Below are 18,194 nucleotides of genomic sequence, written 5' to 3' on the forward strand. Positions count from 1 at the left end.
CCACAGGGTTTAATTTGGATTTATCTGCGCATGTTTTTTACTCTTATAGATGGAATTCCCATTAAAGATTAAAAATTTTTAATTAAAGTTAAAAATAATCATTTGTGTTCTACTGAAGAAACAAAGTCACCTACATCTTGGATGCCCTGGGGGTAAGCAGATAAACATCAAATTTTCATTTTTGAGTGAACTATCCCTTTAATATCACTATATTCAAATGAGGAACATGACAAAGAGTTCAACGTATTGCCTTGTCCTCCAAATACCCCTGATCTCAATCCAGTTGAGTGTCTATGGGATGTGCTGGACCAACAAATCCAATCTATGAAGGCCCCACCTCCTAACTGGCATGACTTAAAGGATCTGCTGCTAATGTGTTGGTGCCAATTACCACAGGACACATTCAGAGGTCTTGTGGAGTCCATGCCTCAATGCATCAGAACTGTTTTGGCAGCATGAAAGGGGCCTACAACACAATATTAGGCAGGTGGTTTTAATGTTGTGTATATATACGCATGTTGAATATATACACTGATCAGCCACAACATTAAAAACCAACAGATCCTTAAAGGGTTAGTTCACCCAAAAAAAATATTTTTGTAATTACTCCCCTTCATTTTATTCCAAACCCATAAGACCTTCGTTCATATTTAGAACACAAATTAAGATATTTTTGATGAAATCCTTGAGCTTTCTGGCCTCCGATAGACGGCAACGTTATTACCACTTTCAAGGCCCAGAAAGGTAGTAAAGACATTGTTAAAATAGTCCATGTGACTACAGTGGTTCAACCTTAATGTTATGAAGCAACAAGAATACTTCTTGCTCACAAAAAACAAACAAAAATAACAACTTTATTCATCATATACTGCTGTTCACAGATTTCAAACTTCTTTTTAACCCAAAGAGAAGAATGAAAAAGAACTTTCTTTTCTTTCTTCAGTCAATCGGTCATATTAAATAAATAAATATGAAAATGCTGTGTGGAGTCAACCAATCAAAATACTGCATGAACTCAACCAATGAGCATGTTCAGTGACCAAGTCCCACCCCTGAAAGTTCTGGAACTTTGAAAAAGTACTACCTAGCGAGCAGGTACTCTCTGAATGCGAATTTTTTTCCCCGGCACTTTCATTTAGACCCTGGTTCCTGCAGTCGAAACATGCTGAGTTGCCCATTTTCCTGCTTCCAACATTTGAAATTTAAGAACTGACTGTTTACTTTGTGCCTATATCCCACTCCTTGACATATATAATCAATGTTATTCACTTCACCTCTCAGTGGATTTAATGTTGTGGCTGATCAGTGTATATTCTATTGTCTGTTTAGACACCATGAGAGGGCAGCATCCATTGAAGTACCTCTAAGGCAGATGATGATGACACACTCATGAGCAAATACTTGACACAGAACTCTGAAGCATGCATAATCTATGCATCACAACCATACAAGCATGAACAGGGGTCTGTATACGTAAATTTGTTCTCTTTGTGAGTATGTAACATTTCAGGTAGGTTGCAGGTGAAACAGGCAGTTTACAAATGGCAGTTTGCCATCAAAATGTGGTATGTGAAGAATGTAGACTTGCACTGAGTTGAAACTAATATATGCAGTGAGAAACACTGCTGTTTGTGCTCACAGCCAAAACATATACAAATGCTACAATATATAGCAAGGAAAAAGATAAATTGTGACCATTTACAATTTACTTGAACATGGGGCCATGATGTTTTCAAACCAGTAACAAACCAGAATCAACATTCACTAAAGACAACTGACAAATACACTTAATAAGACAGAAATCTGCAGATAGAATACTTAAAGATAGTCATGACTGCTTCTTAACACTCAATACACTTTTAAAATGTTCACTTTGTAATAATATTAAGATATGTTTTTCATTATAGTACATTTTAAATCATGTTTTAATAATAATATAACATACTAAAGCACATGTAAAGTATATTTTAACTGTAAATTTTAACCGTAACTATAGTTAATTTTCATTTAACTGTGAATAACATGAAATGAAGTGTCTAAAAACAATACATACAGTTCAGTCTGAGTATGTGTATCTATGTGTTTTGGTCAAATAAGTCTCTGAACACCTGAAATATTCATATGATGATTATAGTGTGACTGTGCAATGCTGCCTGCGTGAGTCAGTTATACAAAGCACACTAAGTATCAATTACCATTTTTAAACTTGCACAATATGGTGGCGCAACTGTTTGAAGATAAGGACAGGCTGACTAATTCATTGTTCAGTTTGTTTATGTGTAAATCAACATCCTTATACACCTGTACAATTCTGTCCTATATTCTGTACGCTGCTGTAATGCTGTCAAAGGAGTGTCATGTCTCATAATCTCAGAGCACCCACCCAAAATGCTGAGCATGCCCTTGCCTGTGCATTACCAGAACTCTTCAGAAAACAAGGAGAGGACAGCCAAAGTCTGTGAATTTTGAAATCTGCACCAGGACACGCCTTATTCAGTGGGGATCCCACTATACAGTATCTTTGATAGCTTATTGGAAAGAATCTCATAAAAAAACATACAGTTAATGCTGACCATAACTGTACATTGTATCTCTGACAGCTTCTAACTTCTCAGTTCTTTAAAACAAAAAGGATTAGGACATGCCACAAGACTAGGCAAACCTAATAACACACTTAAAACCGTTCTGAAGTAGGGCCCTGTTGTTGCGCAAAAGAATTTTTATTCTGAGAGCTTCCAGATGTGTTCCCAAAGGAGCAGCAAGTCTGTTTTCCAATAGTTTAATCCATCAACAAGAATGTGTCATACGGAAACCTGGTTTTCCAGAGTTTTTCCAGAGTGTGGAGCGTATGAAACCCGATCGTCTCCGCCCCGTGAGGTTTACTGTCCTAAAGCATCAAATTACAGGAGACATTTTTCCCATAGCGGTCACTGACAACGAAGGTGGGTTTAGTTTTTTTTTTTTTTTTTTTTTTTTTTCCTAAGTGGGAGGATTCAGGATGTCAGCCAAGATGTGACAGAAGCGATGGGACGCTGAGAGTGTAAAGTAAGGAGTACAGCACAACGGGAACAGTAAAGTTTATCTAGAGGCAAGAAAATTAAAAAATTCACGTCAAATGGCACAGACAGAGGTATGTGGTGTACGTTATATTATAATAGGCCTATTTGTGATTGCTTATTAACATTTACGCAGTTTACGAGTGTTTTACGTAAGCTGCGCTTCGTCGGTTTGTTCTCTTGAAACTTCGTGTTTGTCAGTCTCGGTAATCTTCCGCACTTGACCGAAACGTTGTCAAGATGCTGTAGAATGTTGTTGTCAAATGAACTAAAACAAGAATACTTGTTTCTATAAAGGTTATTTAAGTTTTTTTTTAATAGTTATTTGCTTCTGTTTTCATTTTGTATGAGCCAGTCAATAACTCCAAGTGCCACTGACGCGGTACCTCGTCTGTGCTGTTTTCTGTTTGTTTGTTTGTTTGCTTGCTTGATTGTTTTTATGCGGACATGTCGTTGTTTCACTGTTATTCATGTCTCGTGTCAAAGCCATTGCGTTTTATAGGACATTTGAGAACTTTGAAAAACCCTTTTTCGAGGCCGTGCGTTCTTTGACATCCCGCTGCGCTAAATCAAAATGTTTTTGAATACAAGAACGCGTCCTGTGTGAATAGTGCTTAACAAAGAAAAAATCTTAGAAATATTGGCAATGACAAGATAATTCAAGCCATATGAGTCGAGACCTTCGCTACAATGAAATGCAATTTTATTTACGCAAACGACACAATGGTTGTGTGTCAAACCTAGTGAGATGCCTGCGTTCCTACCCTAACCACCCCCACCGCGCCTATGATGGCCAAAAAATGCTGTCTAAGCAGGCAGCTCACTAGGTTTTGACATACAGACATTGTGTAGAAATGGAAAGCACGGGGAATTAATCAGACTCTTTGCGTTGTTGCGCTTTGCCAGAGAGGCCTTAACATGAAGATTGCCTCAAGACTAGAGACTAGGACTAGGGTGGATAGTCAAGGCTGCAATTAGGGTTAGATATTAACCCTTTTTTATTATTGTAGCCACAAGATTTGTATGTATTATTTCAACATAGTACAGTAAATGCATTTCAAACCATAACAATGAAACCCTAACCTTTTGTCTTAACAAAACAGGGAAATGGTTTCTGCCATAAAGGCTCAGCTTAGATAAATAATGCACAGAGGGCGGGCTATCCTGGCCTGACATGCAGGTATTTCAGGTACTGTAGATAACCGTGTGAGAGTGAGAAAGGTTTGAATACACTCAGTTTACAGACTCCATTGTTAGTGCTCTAATAGTTTTGAAGAGAGTAAAGAAAAGCAGAAGCTTATGGATCTTTAGAGGTGAATGATCAATATAAAATCAAGCGCATATGATCGTTTCAGTCTTAAGGTTTATTGTGCTTCATTAAAAAAGACCAGACGTAACAGATTTTAACAGACCAAAATTAATTATTTCCAAACAGGCCTACGGAAAAAAGTCATCATAGCATTTTTCTGATGTTGTGAATGAAAAGATGTTTTTGTCTGCATTACATTTGAATAATGATAGACACCAGAAGATCTTTGTTTCTAGGTTTTTTTAATGTGCTAACACATGGGTGGCTTTCTAAAGAACTAGAGAAAAAAACGTCTTTGTGAAACTTAAACAGGATCTCCTAAAACATCAGACTATATTAATTGAAACATTTTTAAGCAGTAGAACCTCCACCTATATTATTCTTCTTACAATTATCTGTCTCTATCTGTACACAACATCTTGTACTCTCTTAATTCTGCAGTATTCTGACCTTGAGAAGGCCATTAACACCTTGGTCACAAACTTCCACTCTGCTTCTTCTGATAATCGGCCTACGCTGAAGGTAGATGAGTTCAAGAACCTTCTCTCCTCCCAGATGCCAAACTTAGTCAAGGTAAAAACCCACGTTGCTATTCATTCCAGCAGATAAGAATGTGTAAAAACTGTTATTACTCATGTCCGGTGAATGTGTTAAACTATGCTGTTGTTGCAGCTTAAATTGATAATCATTTTCATTTCCAAATACGATTTTTATTAAGCTGTTAGCTTATGGTATCAATAATGTTAGGCCTATTTTATAAAAATAAGATTTTGCTGTTTTTAGTCTGGTTGTGTTTGCGTGTGTGTGTAGTGCTCTGTCTTTGTTATTACTGGCCCCTGAGCTGGAAAGGCCAGTTTTGCAGCTAACATGAAGGCTTTAATTATGATTATCTGTCCATTTAACTTATTTCAGTTAGGTACAGTGTATGAGTTGGTGTAAAAAGCACACCTTTCCATAATGCCTGTAACCATATTAATTATAGAAAAGTTCTAACTTTTTTTTTTTTTACCATAATTTAACATTTTTCCATTGTAAGTTTTTTTTTTTTTTTTTTTGTTAAGGATTGGTTGGTTTCACTGATAATGTTTCCCATAGTTTGTTGCCTAAGATAGAGGCGTGGCCTGATTACACAGATCAGTTTGAACTCAGGTTGAGCCAGCGAAGGACACTGGGTGTGGCTCCATTCAGGGAGCAAAATGGTGGCTGCCGTTGATCTGAAAGATAAATAGTTTCTCCTGCTCTTCAGTTACAGTCGGTACCAGATCATGTTATGGCAGGCCTTCTACAGCTTGAGGGAGAAATTGTGACATGGAAGATTTTATATTTCTTTTAGTTGAATGAATAGTTAAGATAAATGATACTGTAACATTTTAACAGTACTTCAGTATTGATGTAATTGTGCTCACATGTTTGTAAAAGAAGAAAAACGATATAGACTGTCACTGCAGAGATTTAGAAAACATACTTTGCACAAAATTAATATCAATCGTGTATGATTATGCAAGCATTGCAATGTTTTTTAATTTGATATTAATATAATATATGATAGTCTATTATATATTTAAAGATTATAACCAAAAGTTTGAATCTACTCACTGTATTTGAAATTGCAGAGTGATTAAAGAACATTAAAAAGGGGGGAAAATGGACTCCAACGAATATTACTGAGCAATACAGACAAACCAGCGCCCACACGAGGGCGACAAAATGCTATTTTTCAAATGTAAAAGAGATAAAAAAAAATTTTTTTTTTTTTTTTTTTTAAATGGGTTACATTTTGACAGAATACATGAACATCAGTGAGGTTTTCCACTTTTTCTTTTTTTTATTTTTTGCTCTAGTCGGATCATTTTGGAGAAGTGCTGAAGCAAATGGGTGTGAAAGATGGGGAAGGCATCAGCTTCAAACACTTCTGGAGCCTGATCCAGAACTTGGCCACAACCCAGCATGGTCTGCTGAGCCACGAGAAGTTGTCCAAATGCACCTGCCTGTTACTATGAGCCGCAGTCTTCAGCTGCATCTGCCACCAAGATCTGGTCTCTCTGCATCTCTGCATTTATCCAGAACCACTCATCTCCAAACAAAACACTAACTTTCCTTTCTAAACATTACAATAAATTGCTGCCAAAATAAACATCAAGATGTTATTACATAAACTGTTAGTTTGTTTGAGTTTTCACTTGCAACTAAAGTTACAGCTTCCCACACAATTATACATTTAACATGAATTGAGAGGGTTTTTTTGTTTTGTTTTGTTTTGTTTTTTTTGTGATTACACTACATGTAAACTTACTGCCATAATAGTCTAAAGTATGTTCATTTTTGCACGCAGACATGTACTGAGTGGTTTTGGCAAACAAAAATAACATCAACATCCAAAAACTTTTATTTATATTTTCTAATAATGTTTTGTATGGCCAAAATTCAATAACACCCTGAATTATTGTTTAATAAAATTCACATCAAACACCGTGTTTTGTTTTTGTTTTTGTTTTGTTTTTTGACTGAAATTTATAAATCTCAATGTTTTTAACCTTTTCATTTAGAATCAGCTGTCACTGTGCAACACAAATATTACTAGATCTGTCATGCAACTAATCAGGTCTTTTAATATTGTTATTTTTGTATTAAAGAGTTTGTTCACCCAAAAATGAAAATTCTGTCATTAATTACTCACCTTCATATCATTCCACACCCATAAGATCTTCGTTCATCTTTGGAACACAAATTAAGATATTTTTGATGAAATACGATGGCTCAGTGAGGCCTGCATTGCCAGCACGACAATTAACACTTTAAACACACAGAAAGCTACTAAAGACATATTTAAAACAGTTCATGTGACTGCAATGGTTAAAACTTACTGTTATGAAGCAACGAGAATACTTTTTGTGCGTCAAAAAATAAATAAATAATGAATGAATCTTTTGTTTCGAATCAGTGGTTCAGTGCGCATATCAAACTGCCAGAGTCACGTGATTTCAGTAAATGACGCTTCATTACATGATAATTGTTTTGAAATTTCAATGGGTTACCATACAGGCCTCACTAACCCATCAGATTTTATCAAAATATTTTAATTTGTGTTCCAAAGATAAACGAAGGTCTTGCGGGTGTAGAACGACATGAGGGTGAGTAATAAATGACAGAATTTTCATTTTTGGGTGAACTAACCCTTTAAGAACTGTGCTGAATAAGGTTACATGTAAATATATATATATTGTTTTTTATCACAGTGTAGGTTTTCATGAGAACCTTGTCTTCACCACATAACACTTTTTTCTTCACCACATATACTGTCAAAACAACCCCACATAATTAGCATTTGATCTGTGAACGTTTATCTTATCATAGCCTATTTGAATAAACACTTTTGCATGCTTTTTTCATCCTGCACTCGCCAAAATCTATGTACAGTGAAAATGGGCCACATACTGTACAGTCTTTAAAGTAATGTATTTTTTAAGGTAAACACCCTACATTAGATATACAGTAGTGTGTTGCCCAAAACCACTATTCTGATTTAACAATAATCATTGATTTTGGTCAAATATAAGTGGCCCAAGTAATTATTGCCAGTTTCCAGTGCAATACATGCGTTTATTCATAACTTTAATTTGTCAAAAATGGGGGAAGCTGTGCACTCTGATCATACAGATCATCGTCTGCTGTTGAATAAGGTACATGGACGTCCTTTTGAGAGTACTGCCTCAGTAACAAGCTGCTCTTCCCATAAAAGTAAAATTTTTACACTTTTCTTGAGTGTCTTATGTACAATAAATAAACACTAAGACATTATACAAAATATCTACAGGAAAAACATGAGGGTGAGTTCCTGTAGCTCAAACATTAACATGTTGACCAACAGAGATAGAGCTAGACCAGTTGCTCTAGTCGGATCATTTTGGAGAAGTGCTGAAGCAAATGGGTGTGAAAGATGGAGAAAGCATCAGCTTCAAACACTTTTGGAGCCTGATCCAGAACTTGGCCCCAACCCAGCATGGTCTGCTGAGCCATGAGGAGTTGTCCAAATGCACCTGCCTGTTACTATGAACCACCAAGATCTGGTCTCTCTGCATCTCTGCATTTATCCAGAACCACTCATCTCCAAACAAAACACTAACTTTCCATTATAAACATTACAATAAATTGCTGCCAAAATAAACAACAAGATGTTATTACATAAACTGTTAATTAGTTTTTTTCACATTGTCAAGCATTACATTGATTGTCTCTCTTCCAATCAAGTACACTATATTGCCAAAAGTATTGGGACACCCCTCCAAATCATTGAATTCAGGTGTTCCAATCACTTCCATGTCCACAGGCGTATAAATCAAGCACTTAGGCATGCAGACTGCTTCTACAAACATTTGTGAAAGAATGGGTCGCTCTCAAGAGCTCAGTGAATTCAAGTGTGGTACCGTGATAGGTTGCCACCTGTGCAATTAGTCCATTCTTGAAATTTCCTCACTACTAAATATTCCACGGTCAACTGTTAGTGGTATCATAACAAAGTGGAAGCAGTTGGGAACAACAGCAACTCAGCTATGAAGTGGTAGACCACATCAAATCACAGAGCAGAGTCAGCACATGCTGAAGCGCACAGTGTGCAGAAGTCACCAACTTTCTGCAGAGTCAATAGCTACAGACCTCCAAACTTCATGTGGCCTTCAGATTAGCTCAAGAACAGTGCGTAGAGAGCTTCATGGAATGGGTTATCTTAATTTGTGTTCCAAAGATAAACAAAGGTCTTAAGGGTGTGGAACGACATGAGGGTGAGTAATTAATGACAGAATTTTTATTTTTGGGTGAACTAACCCTTTAAGAACTGTGCTTACAGGTTACATGTAAATACTTTTTTTTTAGTCACAGTGTAGGTTTCCATGAGAACTTTGTCTTCACCACATAACACTTTTTTTCTTCACCATATACTGTCAAAACAATCCCACATAATTAGCATTTGGTCTGTGAACGTTTATCTGATCATAGCGTATTTGAAACACTTACCCTAAAAAAAAAAAAAAAAACATTGAGTAAGTTCCTATTGAGTTCCTCTAGCTCAAACATTGACATGGTGGCAGTTACACCAAAGTCATGGGTTTAATTCCCAGAATGCATGAAGTGATGAATGTAGGTGTCAGTATCATAGCAGTGGTAGGCAGACGCATGACACAGATAATCCAAATATAAAGGTCTAATATACACAGGAGAATACTAGGAGATAAATAAATGCTAACCACACTTCAAACAAAGATGAGAACTGACATTGTACTGAAAAGGGTATAAATACACAAACGAGACACAGGTGACAATAATCAGTATCTGGAATTCCCGTGTGGAGCCTGGCCGCCGACTGATGGAGATGGAGCTAGACAAGGTGGAAACCCCAGACGATGGCCTGAGACTACATCGCAGGCCCAGAAGTCCAAGGCAATGCCTCCTGCTTCAGGGACCAAAGCAGTAATGGGGGCCTGGCAGAACAGGGTGAGACCAGCGGGAATGAGGACACCAAGGCACACTGGAAGACCAAGTTCACAGTGAAACTACAGTAAGATGACGAGTGACTAAGGTGTAGCTTGAGGGATGAGGGAACCTGGTGAAGCACGAGTGATGGCGGACCACGGCAGAGCTGAGGGAGTGCAGAGCCAAGGCGGAGCGGAAGGGCTGACAGGCACAACATTAATATCAATCTTGTATATATGATTGATTATGCAAACATTGCAATGTTTAATTTAATTTTTGATTATATTTATAGATTATAAGTTTGAATCTACTCACTGTATTTGAACTTATTTTTGATTGAAATGTATAAATCTAAATGTTTTAAAAACCTTATTTATAACCATTTGTAATTTTTATTTAGAATCAGCTGTTACTGTGCAACACAAATATTACTAAATCCATCTTACAGTAAAGAGTAAGGTTCTTTCTGACAATAAAAAGTAACTACAGAAAGTTGATGAGGTCTTTTAATATTGCTATATCTGTCTTGAATAAGGTTAAATACTTTTTTTTTAATCGCAGTGTTCTCATGGGAACTTCAAACCCAAAGTTAAACCACACAAAACTAGATCAGATCAAGACTACACAGTCTGAATGCATTTCCTTTTCTCCTGTTTTGTAAAATGCCTATATGCTGTAAAGGCAGTTCAACACTTCTTCTTTGAGTATAGACCTTCAGATGATGAACTGAACTGGAGGATTCCTTTTTGCAACTGTTGCTAAGCCTGATCTGTCTTAATTTGCATTTAGACATTCAGCTACAAAAGGTGGTCACAAGCGAACAGACCAATGATTTCTTGTGCTGAACAAATTTGCCACAGTAAATTTTCACAGTAGGAGTAGACACTCACAACACTTTTTTTTTGTTCACCACATATACTGTCAAAACAACCCCACATAATTAGCATTTGATCTGTGAACGTTTATCTTATCATAGCCTATTTGAATAAATACTTTTGCATGCTTTTTTCATCCTGCACTCGCCTAAATCTATGTACAGTGAAAATGGGCCACATACTGTACAGTCTTTAAAGTATTGTATTTTTTAAGGTAAACACCCTACATTAGATATACAGTAGTGTGTTGCCCAAAACCACTATTCTGATTTAACAATAATCATTGATTTTGGTCAAATATAGGTGGCCCAAGTAATTATTGCCAGTTTCCAGTGCAATACATGCATTTATTCATAACCTTTAATTTGCCAAAACGGGGGAAGCTGTGCACTCTGATCATACAGATCATCGTCTGCTGTTGAATAAGGTACATGGACGTCCTTTTGAGAGTAGCTCAAGAACAGTGCGTAGAGAGCTTCATGGAATGGGTTTCCATGGCCGAGCAGCTGCATCCAAGCCTTACATCACCAGGTGCAATACAAAGCGTTGGATGCAGTGGCGTAAAGCACTCTGCCACTGGACTCTAGAGCAGTGGAGACGTGTTCTCTGGAGTGACGAATCACACTTCTCTGTCTCTCAATCCTATGAACGAGTCACAAACAAGACACAGGTGACAATAATCAGTAACTGGAATTCCTGGGGGCCGACCAATGGAGATGGAGCTGGAAATGGTGAAGACCCCAGAGAAACCGAAAAGATGTCACCCCCAGATGACACCCCCAGATGACATTGCAGGCCCGAAAGTCCAAGGCAATGCTTTCGGCTTGAGGGACCGAAGTAGTAATGGGGGCCTGGCAGAACAGGGTGACACCACAGGGCTGACAGGCACAAAATTAATATCAATCTTGTATATATAATTATTCAAGCATTGCAATGTTTAATTTAATTTGATTATAGTTAAAGATTATAAGTTTGAATCTGCTCACTGTATTTGAATTTATTTTTGAAAGAAATGTATAAATCAATGTTTTGAAAACCTTAATTATAACCAATTTAAATTTTCATTTACAATCAGTTCGTCACTGTACACATTTAGAAAACAATCTTTGCACAAAATTAGTATCAATCATGTACGATTGCAATGTTTAATTTAATATTAATATAATATATAATAGTCTATAATATATTTAAAAATTATAACCAAAAGTTTGTATCTACTCACTGTATTTGAAATTGCACATTAAGAACATTAAAAAGGGGGGGAAATGGACTCCAAAGAATATATATTAATGAGCAATACAGACAAACCAACGCCCACATGAGGGCGACAAAATGCAGTTTTTTCAAATGGAAAAGAGAACAATTTTTGTTTAAAAAGGCTACATTTTGACTAAATACATGAAGGTCAAAGAGGTTTTCCACTCTCTTTTTTTGCTGTAGTCGGATCATTTTGGAGAAGTGCTGAAGCAAATGGGTGTGAAAGATGGGGAAGGCATCAGGTTCAAACACTTCTGGAGCCTGATCCAGAATTTGGCTACAATCCAGCATGGTCTGCTGAGCCATGAGAAGTTGTCCAAATGCACCTGCCTGTTACTATGAGCCGCAGTCTTCAGCTTCATCTGCCACCAAGATCTGGTCTCTCTGCATCTCTGCATTTATCCAGAACCACTCATCTCCAAACAAAACACTAACATCTCTTGTTTTGTTTTTGGACTGAAATTTATAAATCCCAATGTTTTTAAAACCTTATTTATAACCAATTGTAATTTTCATTTAGAATCAGCTGTCACTGTGCAACTAAAATATTACTAAATCTGTCATGCAACTAATCAGGTCTTTTAATATTGTTATTTCTGTCTTAAGAACTGTGCTGAATAAGGTTACATGTAAATACTTATTTTTTATCACAATGTAGGTTCTCATGAGAACCTTGTCTTCACCACAAAGTTATAACCTCACAAAACTAGATCAGGTCTACACAGACCAAGTCTGAAATCTTTTCCTTTTCTCCTGTATTGTAAAATGCCTATATGCTGTAAAGGCAGTTCTACACTTGTGCATTTAGTATAGATCTTAAGATGATTAATTGAGGCCCAGAGAATTGTTTCTTGCAACTGTTGCCAAGCCTGATCTGTCTTAATTTGCATTTAGACATGCAGCTAGGATGGTAGTCATAGGTGAACAGACCAATGTTGTGCTTAACAAATACACCACAGCAAATGTTCACATTATGAGTAAACACAACACTTTTTTTTCTTCACCACATATTCTGTCAAAACAACCCCACATAATTAGTGCATGTGCATAGTGCAGAGCCAAGGTGGAGCGGAAGAGCTAACCAGCACAAAATTAATATCAATCTTGTATATATGATTATTCAAGCAATGCAATGTTTAATTTGACTTTTGATTATATTTAAGGATTATAAGTTTGAATCTACTTACTGTATTTGAACTTTTTTCAGGACCAGGAACAGGACCAATGATTTCTTTGGTCAAATTCGTACATTTTCACAGTAGGAGTAGACACTCACAACACTTTTTTTCTTCACCACATATTCTGTCAAAACAACCCCACATAATTAGCATTTGATCTGTGAACGTTTATCTTATCAAAGCCTATTTGAATAAACACTTTTGCATGTTTTATTTTTCATCCTGCACTCACCTAAATCTATGTACAATGAAAATGAGACATATATTGTTATATTGTTTTTAAAGGTAAACACCCTACATTAGAAAATACAGGAGTACATTGCAACAACCACTCTTCTGACTGAACAATAATCCTTGATTTTGGTCAAATATAGGGGGCCCAAGTACTTATTGCCAGTTCAGAAGCAAACAGACCAATGATTTCTTAATTCAGTACTGTGCTGAACAAATACACCAAAACAAATGTTCAAATTAGGAGTTAACACAACACTTTTTTCTTCATGTGAGAACTTCCTGTTGTGTTCCTGTAGCAGTAACAAAAAGAAAAAAAATCAATTGTAAAACAAAGAAAATCAATTGTTTTTTTTAAAGCATATAAGTGGACCAGAAGTCCACAGTGAAACCAGGACGACTAGTGACCAAGGTGTAGCTGGATGGATGAGGGAACCTGGTAAAGCCGAATTATGGTGTACCACGGCAGAGACGAGGGAGTGCAGAGCCAAGGCAGAGCCAAAGGGCTGACTGGTCGAGGTGGAGACAGGCCTGGAGGCCTGAGATATAGCCAGGGGATCCGCCTCACAAAGTCAAAGGCCTGAGGCAAATCTGGAGGGAGTCAGAGGTAAGGGGGGAATCTTAGGAGCTGCAAAATACTATTTCAGATCATCTAACGTGTTACTTTGAGTGAGTTCAGGGGTGGAGACAAGGGTGGGAGCTGGCTAATTAATAAGCCAGTGCTCTTCAACTGGCTCAGGAGTGAAATGACCCCAAGGCGCAGACTCTGAGATGGACATGGTTGTGGGCTCCAGCCTCGGGATGGAGATGGCTTCCGACTCTAACTCCGGGATGAAAGCATTGACTGGCTGTGGCTCCATGGTTGGAGGGGGCTCTAACATGTGATTTGTGGCAGGCATTGTCACTTGGGCTCTGGCTCCATGGCTGACTCGGGCATCAACATTAGGTCTGTGCTGGAGGATCACTCATGACTTCTGGGTCAATGAACCCTGTCCGGAGGGGGCAGTGAGATGGCTGCAGGAGATGAAGGTGCTGGGAGTCAGGGATGATCTTGTTGGTTATTTTGTCAACATAACTCAGACACAAGAATGAGATGAGAGTTTAGAAGACAACAATGGTAAATTTTATTCAAATGCTGCAAGAACAGTGAAAAGCAGGCAAGTAATAACTTTTAGTAGAGAGGCACAAACAGCATGGCCCTTCTTTCCCTCTGTGGAACTCATTTGCATAATCTAAAGAACACACATGTCTTTAAAGATTTGACAGTGCATTACTCCCTTTCCAAACCACCATCAGAATACCTTTGGCAAAATTTACATCAGTTTTAAGGTTTCCAAATATGATAATGAATGGATTTGGATGAATTCTTGTGGCATCTCTTTGTTTCAGCCACCAATCTATTGAGTTACCTTCATCTGATTGATTTTTGAAGGCAGCATAGATATATCCTTCACTGCCTTTTGCATCAATCCTGTGCGTTCCATTCATTGAAAGTTTAGCGTTGTGCTTCGTGGTCAGTTTGTGTGTAAATGTATGTTTTTGACCAAGGTTTTCCACTTTTAGTGTCACTTATAGTGAGAAATTATTATTGTAGTAATTAAATATTTGCTTTATTAAATATTAATTAAACATTAGTTTCCATTAGTTGGATCATGAAACCATTACGCTGCCATAAGTCTGTCCGAAATCAGTTTCACAAGTTTACACTTACATATATTTAAGTAGAGTAAAGGTTATGCATATTTGTTGTGCTGTCCAGAGAGAGGGCTCCGAACTCAGAATTTTGGCCAGAACCCAGAGTACTCCCCCGGGTTGTGATAAGAATAGTTTGGACTAGAAGTGAGGAGATGGGGTGGTGAAGGGATACTGATAAACTGTCAACGAATGTAGGTAAGTCTGCTGTTTATACTGCCCTACAAAGGCAAAAGGCAGTAACTTCATTTTTGGTCAAAAAATTAGTTATTGATATTTTTGGAACATTCAAGAAATATTTTATCATGTGGATAAGTATCTTGAGTCATTTATGTTGTTTTTTCGAGAAAACTTCCAAAAGTCGAGAAGAAAGCAAGGCAGAACACCGCAACACCAGTTACCAATCTTTGTATTTGTTTTAAAATGCTCAAATTGAGTTAGGGTACTCTGCTATTTTTGTTTAGTTACTGTCCAGCCTGGAGCTGGTATTCTGTTTGACTGCCTGTTAAAGACTGGTGCATTTAAATTACGGTGTAGCCTGTGTCATACATCTGTCACATCAGACATAGATAACTAAACAAAAGTGTAGATAAAATAAATAGCACCCCCGGAGACCTGAGAGCAGCAGGGGAGGAGCTTTTGGAACGCCGCCCCTTGCTTATGGGCTTCCTCAGACCTCTCAACGACTGTGTTAACAGCATCACCGAAGAGGCCAGGGGGCGATAAAGGGGCGTCCATGAGGAAGCTCTTATGTTTCTCTTTAATTGAACTTAGGTTTTCCTGTCTTTCCGTGGCCATCAGGGCTGCTATAGCACGGCCGATGGTTCTGGCTGTCTCCTTGATAGCCTGAAGAGAAAGATCTGTGGCCCAACCCACCTCAGCAACTGTGTCAGGGCCGTTTCCCCTGTCCTCATTAAGGTCTTCAAGCACATCTGCCTGGTAGGCCTGCAACACATCCATAGTATGAAGGAATGCTGCAGCCTGACCAGCAGCAGAATATGCTTTGCCCACCAAAGCCGAAGTTGTTCTGACTGGCTTGGTGCGCGGTGTCAGGGTCTTTAGGGATGATGCAGACTGATGGGACAGATATCTTGCAAGCATCTCTTCCACCTTAAGCACTGCCCAATAACCATGTTCTTTATTGCCAACTATACAGGAAAAGTGAGATGTCTGTCAACTATGCACTCTATAGCAGACTGGATTCTTCCATGATCTTGACACCTTGGTGTGGAGATCAGGAAAAAATAGAAGACCCCAACATGGAGGTTGCGCTTTTGGATGAATGTCCTGTTCTCAGCTGGCCAGTTGTTTAATCTGGCAACAGTGCTAGACACAACCTCCACCAGTTCCTGATACGCAGGACAGTGAGGTGCTGAATCCTTAACTTCTTCTGCATCAATGCTTTCCACATCCAACTCCTCAGAGCTGGATATGTGCCGCATTGGTGCCTCACTCAGTACGGAAGGAACTGCAGGGCTGAGATAAGGCAAGTGTCATCTCAAACCCCTCTGACAGATTCATTTGTGAACCTCACAATCTAGATTGTGCCTCGGCAGCAGCAGGACCCGAACCAAGAGGAACCTGAGCTTGAGCGCCCTTCTCAAAGAGCGCCAGGCGGAAACTGCTCACGATGCACACAGCTAGCACCCTCGAGCGCTGACTGTGCAAGCTCTGTACCCAAACAAACAACACAAAGATCATGTGTATCCCCACCTTTACTGAAACAAGGGTGGGGATTAACACACGGTCTAAACTGCAGCTGCTTAATCAACATTTTTATATCTATGTATATATAAAGAAGGTGGACAGACATCACCAAATATGACAAATGATATGGGAGCCCCATTGGCTCTATCCTACAGACTAGTTTAACTATTAGGGCAAGCTTGGTACTCCCCTCATCTGAGGTCATCTTACAAGTCTGAGCATGGGAAACCACAAAGTCATACAACACTAAGGGAAAGTTTCAACCACATCACGATATTTCCTGTCACCAAGGCAAACAAAAAAATGCACAGAGCACAATGGCACCTCCACATTTCAATTTCTTGCCCAAAATTATAATAATTTAATAAAGGAACTGCCAGAAAAACAAAATACTGCTGCACTTCCTGTTTGCTGCTGTTTGAGTTGGGAGCTCCATTGTCTGTATAGCCTGTTTTCTTCTTAAAATCAAATTTATAACCTATTATTTTCTCTTTTTACAATGGGTGAACATATCCCCATAATTATTCTACATCAAAAACAATTGGTTCTCAATATTGCTGCGCAGGTACTCACGATCCTGAATGGTGACGAGAGCATCGGAGTAAAGGTTTATGTGTAATAAGTTGCGAAAAAACAACAACAAAAAATCAATCTGACACTTTTTACGAGCAGTTTGAGAGGTGGCTGTGTCCTGTGTGCGCGTGCATTGGCTGAGAGCGTGCTGACAGAAGACCGTCTCTTGATAGCTTGCAAGGACTTTAAAATGGCTTGAATTTTGGATTAGCATGACTTAAAATGACCTGCAAGTGCCAATTCACCCAACTGTCTGAGACACATGCTAAAGTCTTGTATTGCTGTGTGCAGCTTGCTTGCAGAGCAAACTTAATGTGGATACTATGGATGTGAAGCTATTTGCGCATTTTGAGAGAGAGGGAGACTCGGTACTGCTGAATCACTCAAATTGTTTGTGAAACTATATCTAACAGAAAGTTTAAAAAAAATGATCTGCTCTAAAAATCTGTTTGGATTCAATCTACATGCTATATTGTCTAAAAGTTTGTTGTAATTTCCTGCTTAATAATCGCAAAACCTGCGCAAATGTGTAGAATTACACTTAATACATGCAATCCCACACCGAAATTCAGGTCCCGATTATACTGATGTGTTTTGAAGATTCAGTGTAGTGCAGGGGTCCCCAAACACATTTCTGGAGCCTCCCCAACACTGCATGTCTTCCATGTCTCCTTAATCAAACACACCTGATTCAGATCATCAGCTCATTAGTCAAGACTCAAAGACCTGAAATGGGTGTGTCAGACAAAGGAGACATGTAAAATGTGCAGTGTTGGGGAGGCTCCAGGAATGTGTTTGGGAACCCCTGGTGTAGTGGCTTGTGATTTATTGCAACTTCAGCAACATCTGC

General features: G+C 38.3%; 1 protein-coding gene across 1 annotated transcript; it reads left to right on the forward strand.

The window, feature by feature from the left end:
• Nucleotides 1–2,972: 2,972 nt before the first annotated feature.
• Nucleotides 2,973–6,856, forward strand: s100v2 (S100 calcium binding protein V2). The gene is made up of 3 exons (XM_067411883.1): nucleotides 2,973–3,130; nucleotides 4,807–4,938; nucleotides 6,207–6,856. The coding sequence occupies exons 1-3, from the start codon at nucleotides 3,116–3,118 to the stop codon at nucleotides 6,363–6,365; spliced, it is 306 nt and encodes a 101-aa protein (XP_067267984.1). The 5' UTR covers nucleotides 2,973–3,115; the 3' UTR covers nucleotides 6,366–6,856.
• The last annotated feature ends 11,338 nt before the right edge of the window (nucleotides 6,857–18,194 follow it).

The sequence above is a fragment of the Chanodichthys erythropterus genome, chromosome 15, assembly GCF_024489055.1.
Source record: "Chanodichthys erythropterus isolate Z2021 chromosome 15, ASM2448905v1, whole genome shotgun sequence".
NCBI classification, from domain to species: domain Eukaryota; kingdom Metazoa; phylum Chordata; class Actinopteri; order Cypriniformes; family Xenocyprididae; genus Chanodichthys; species Chanodichthys erythropterus.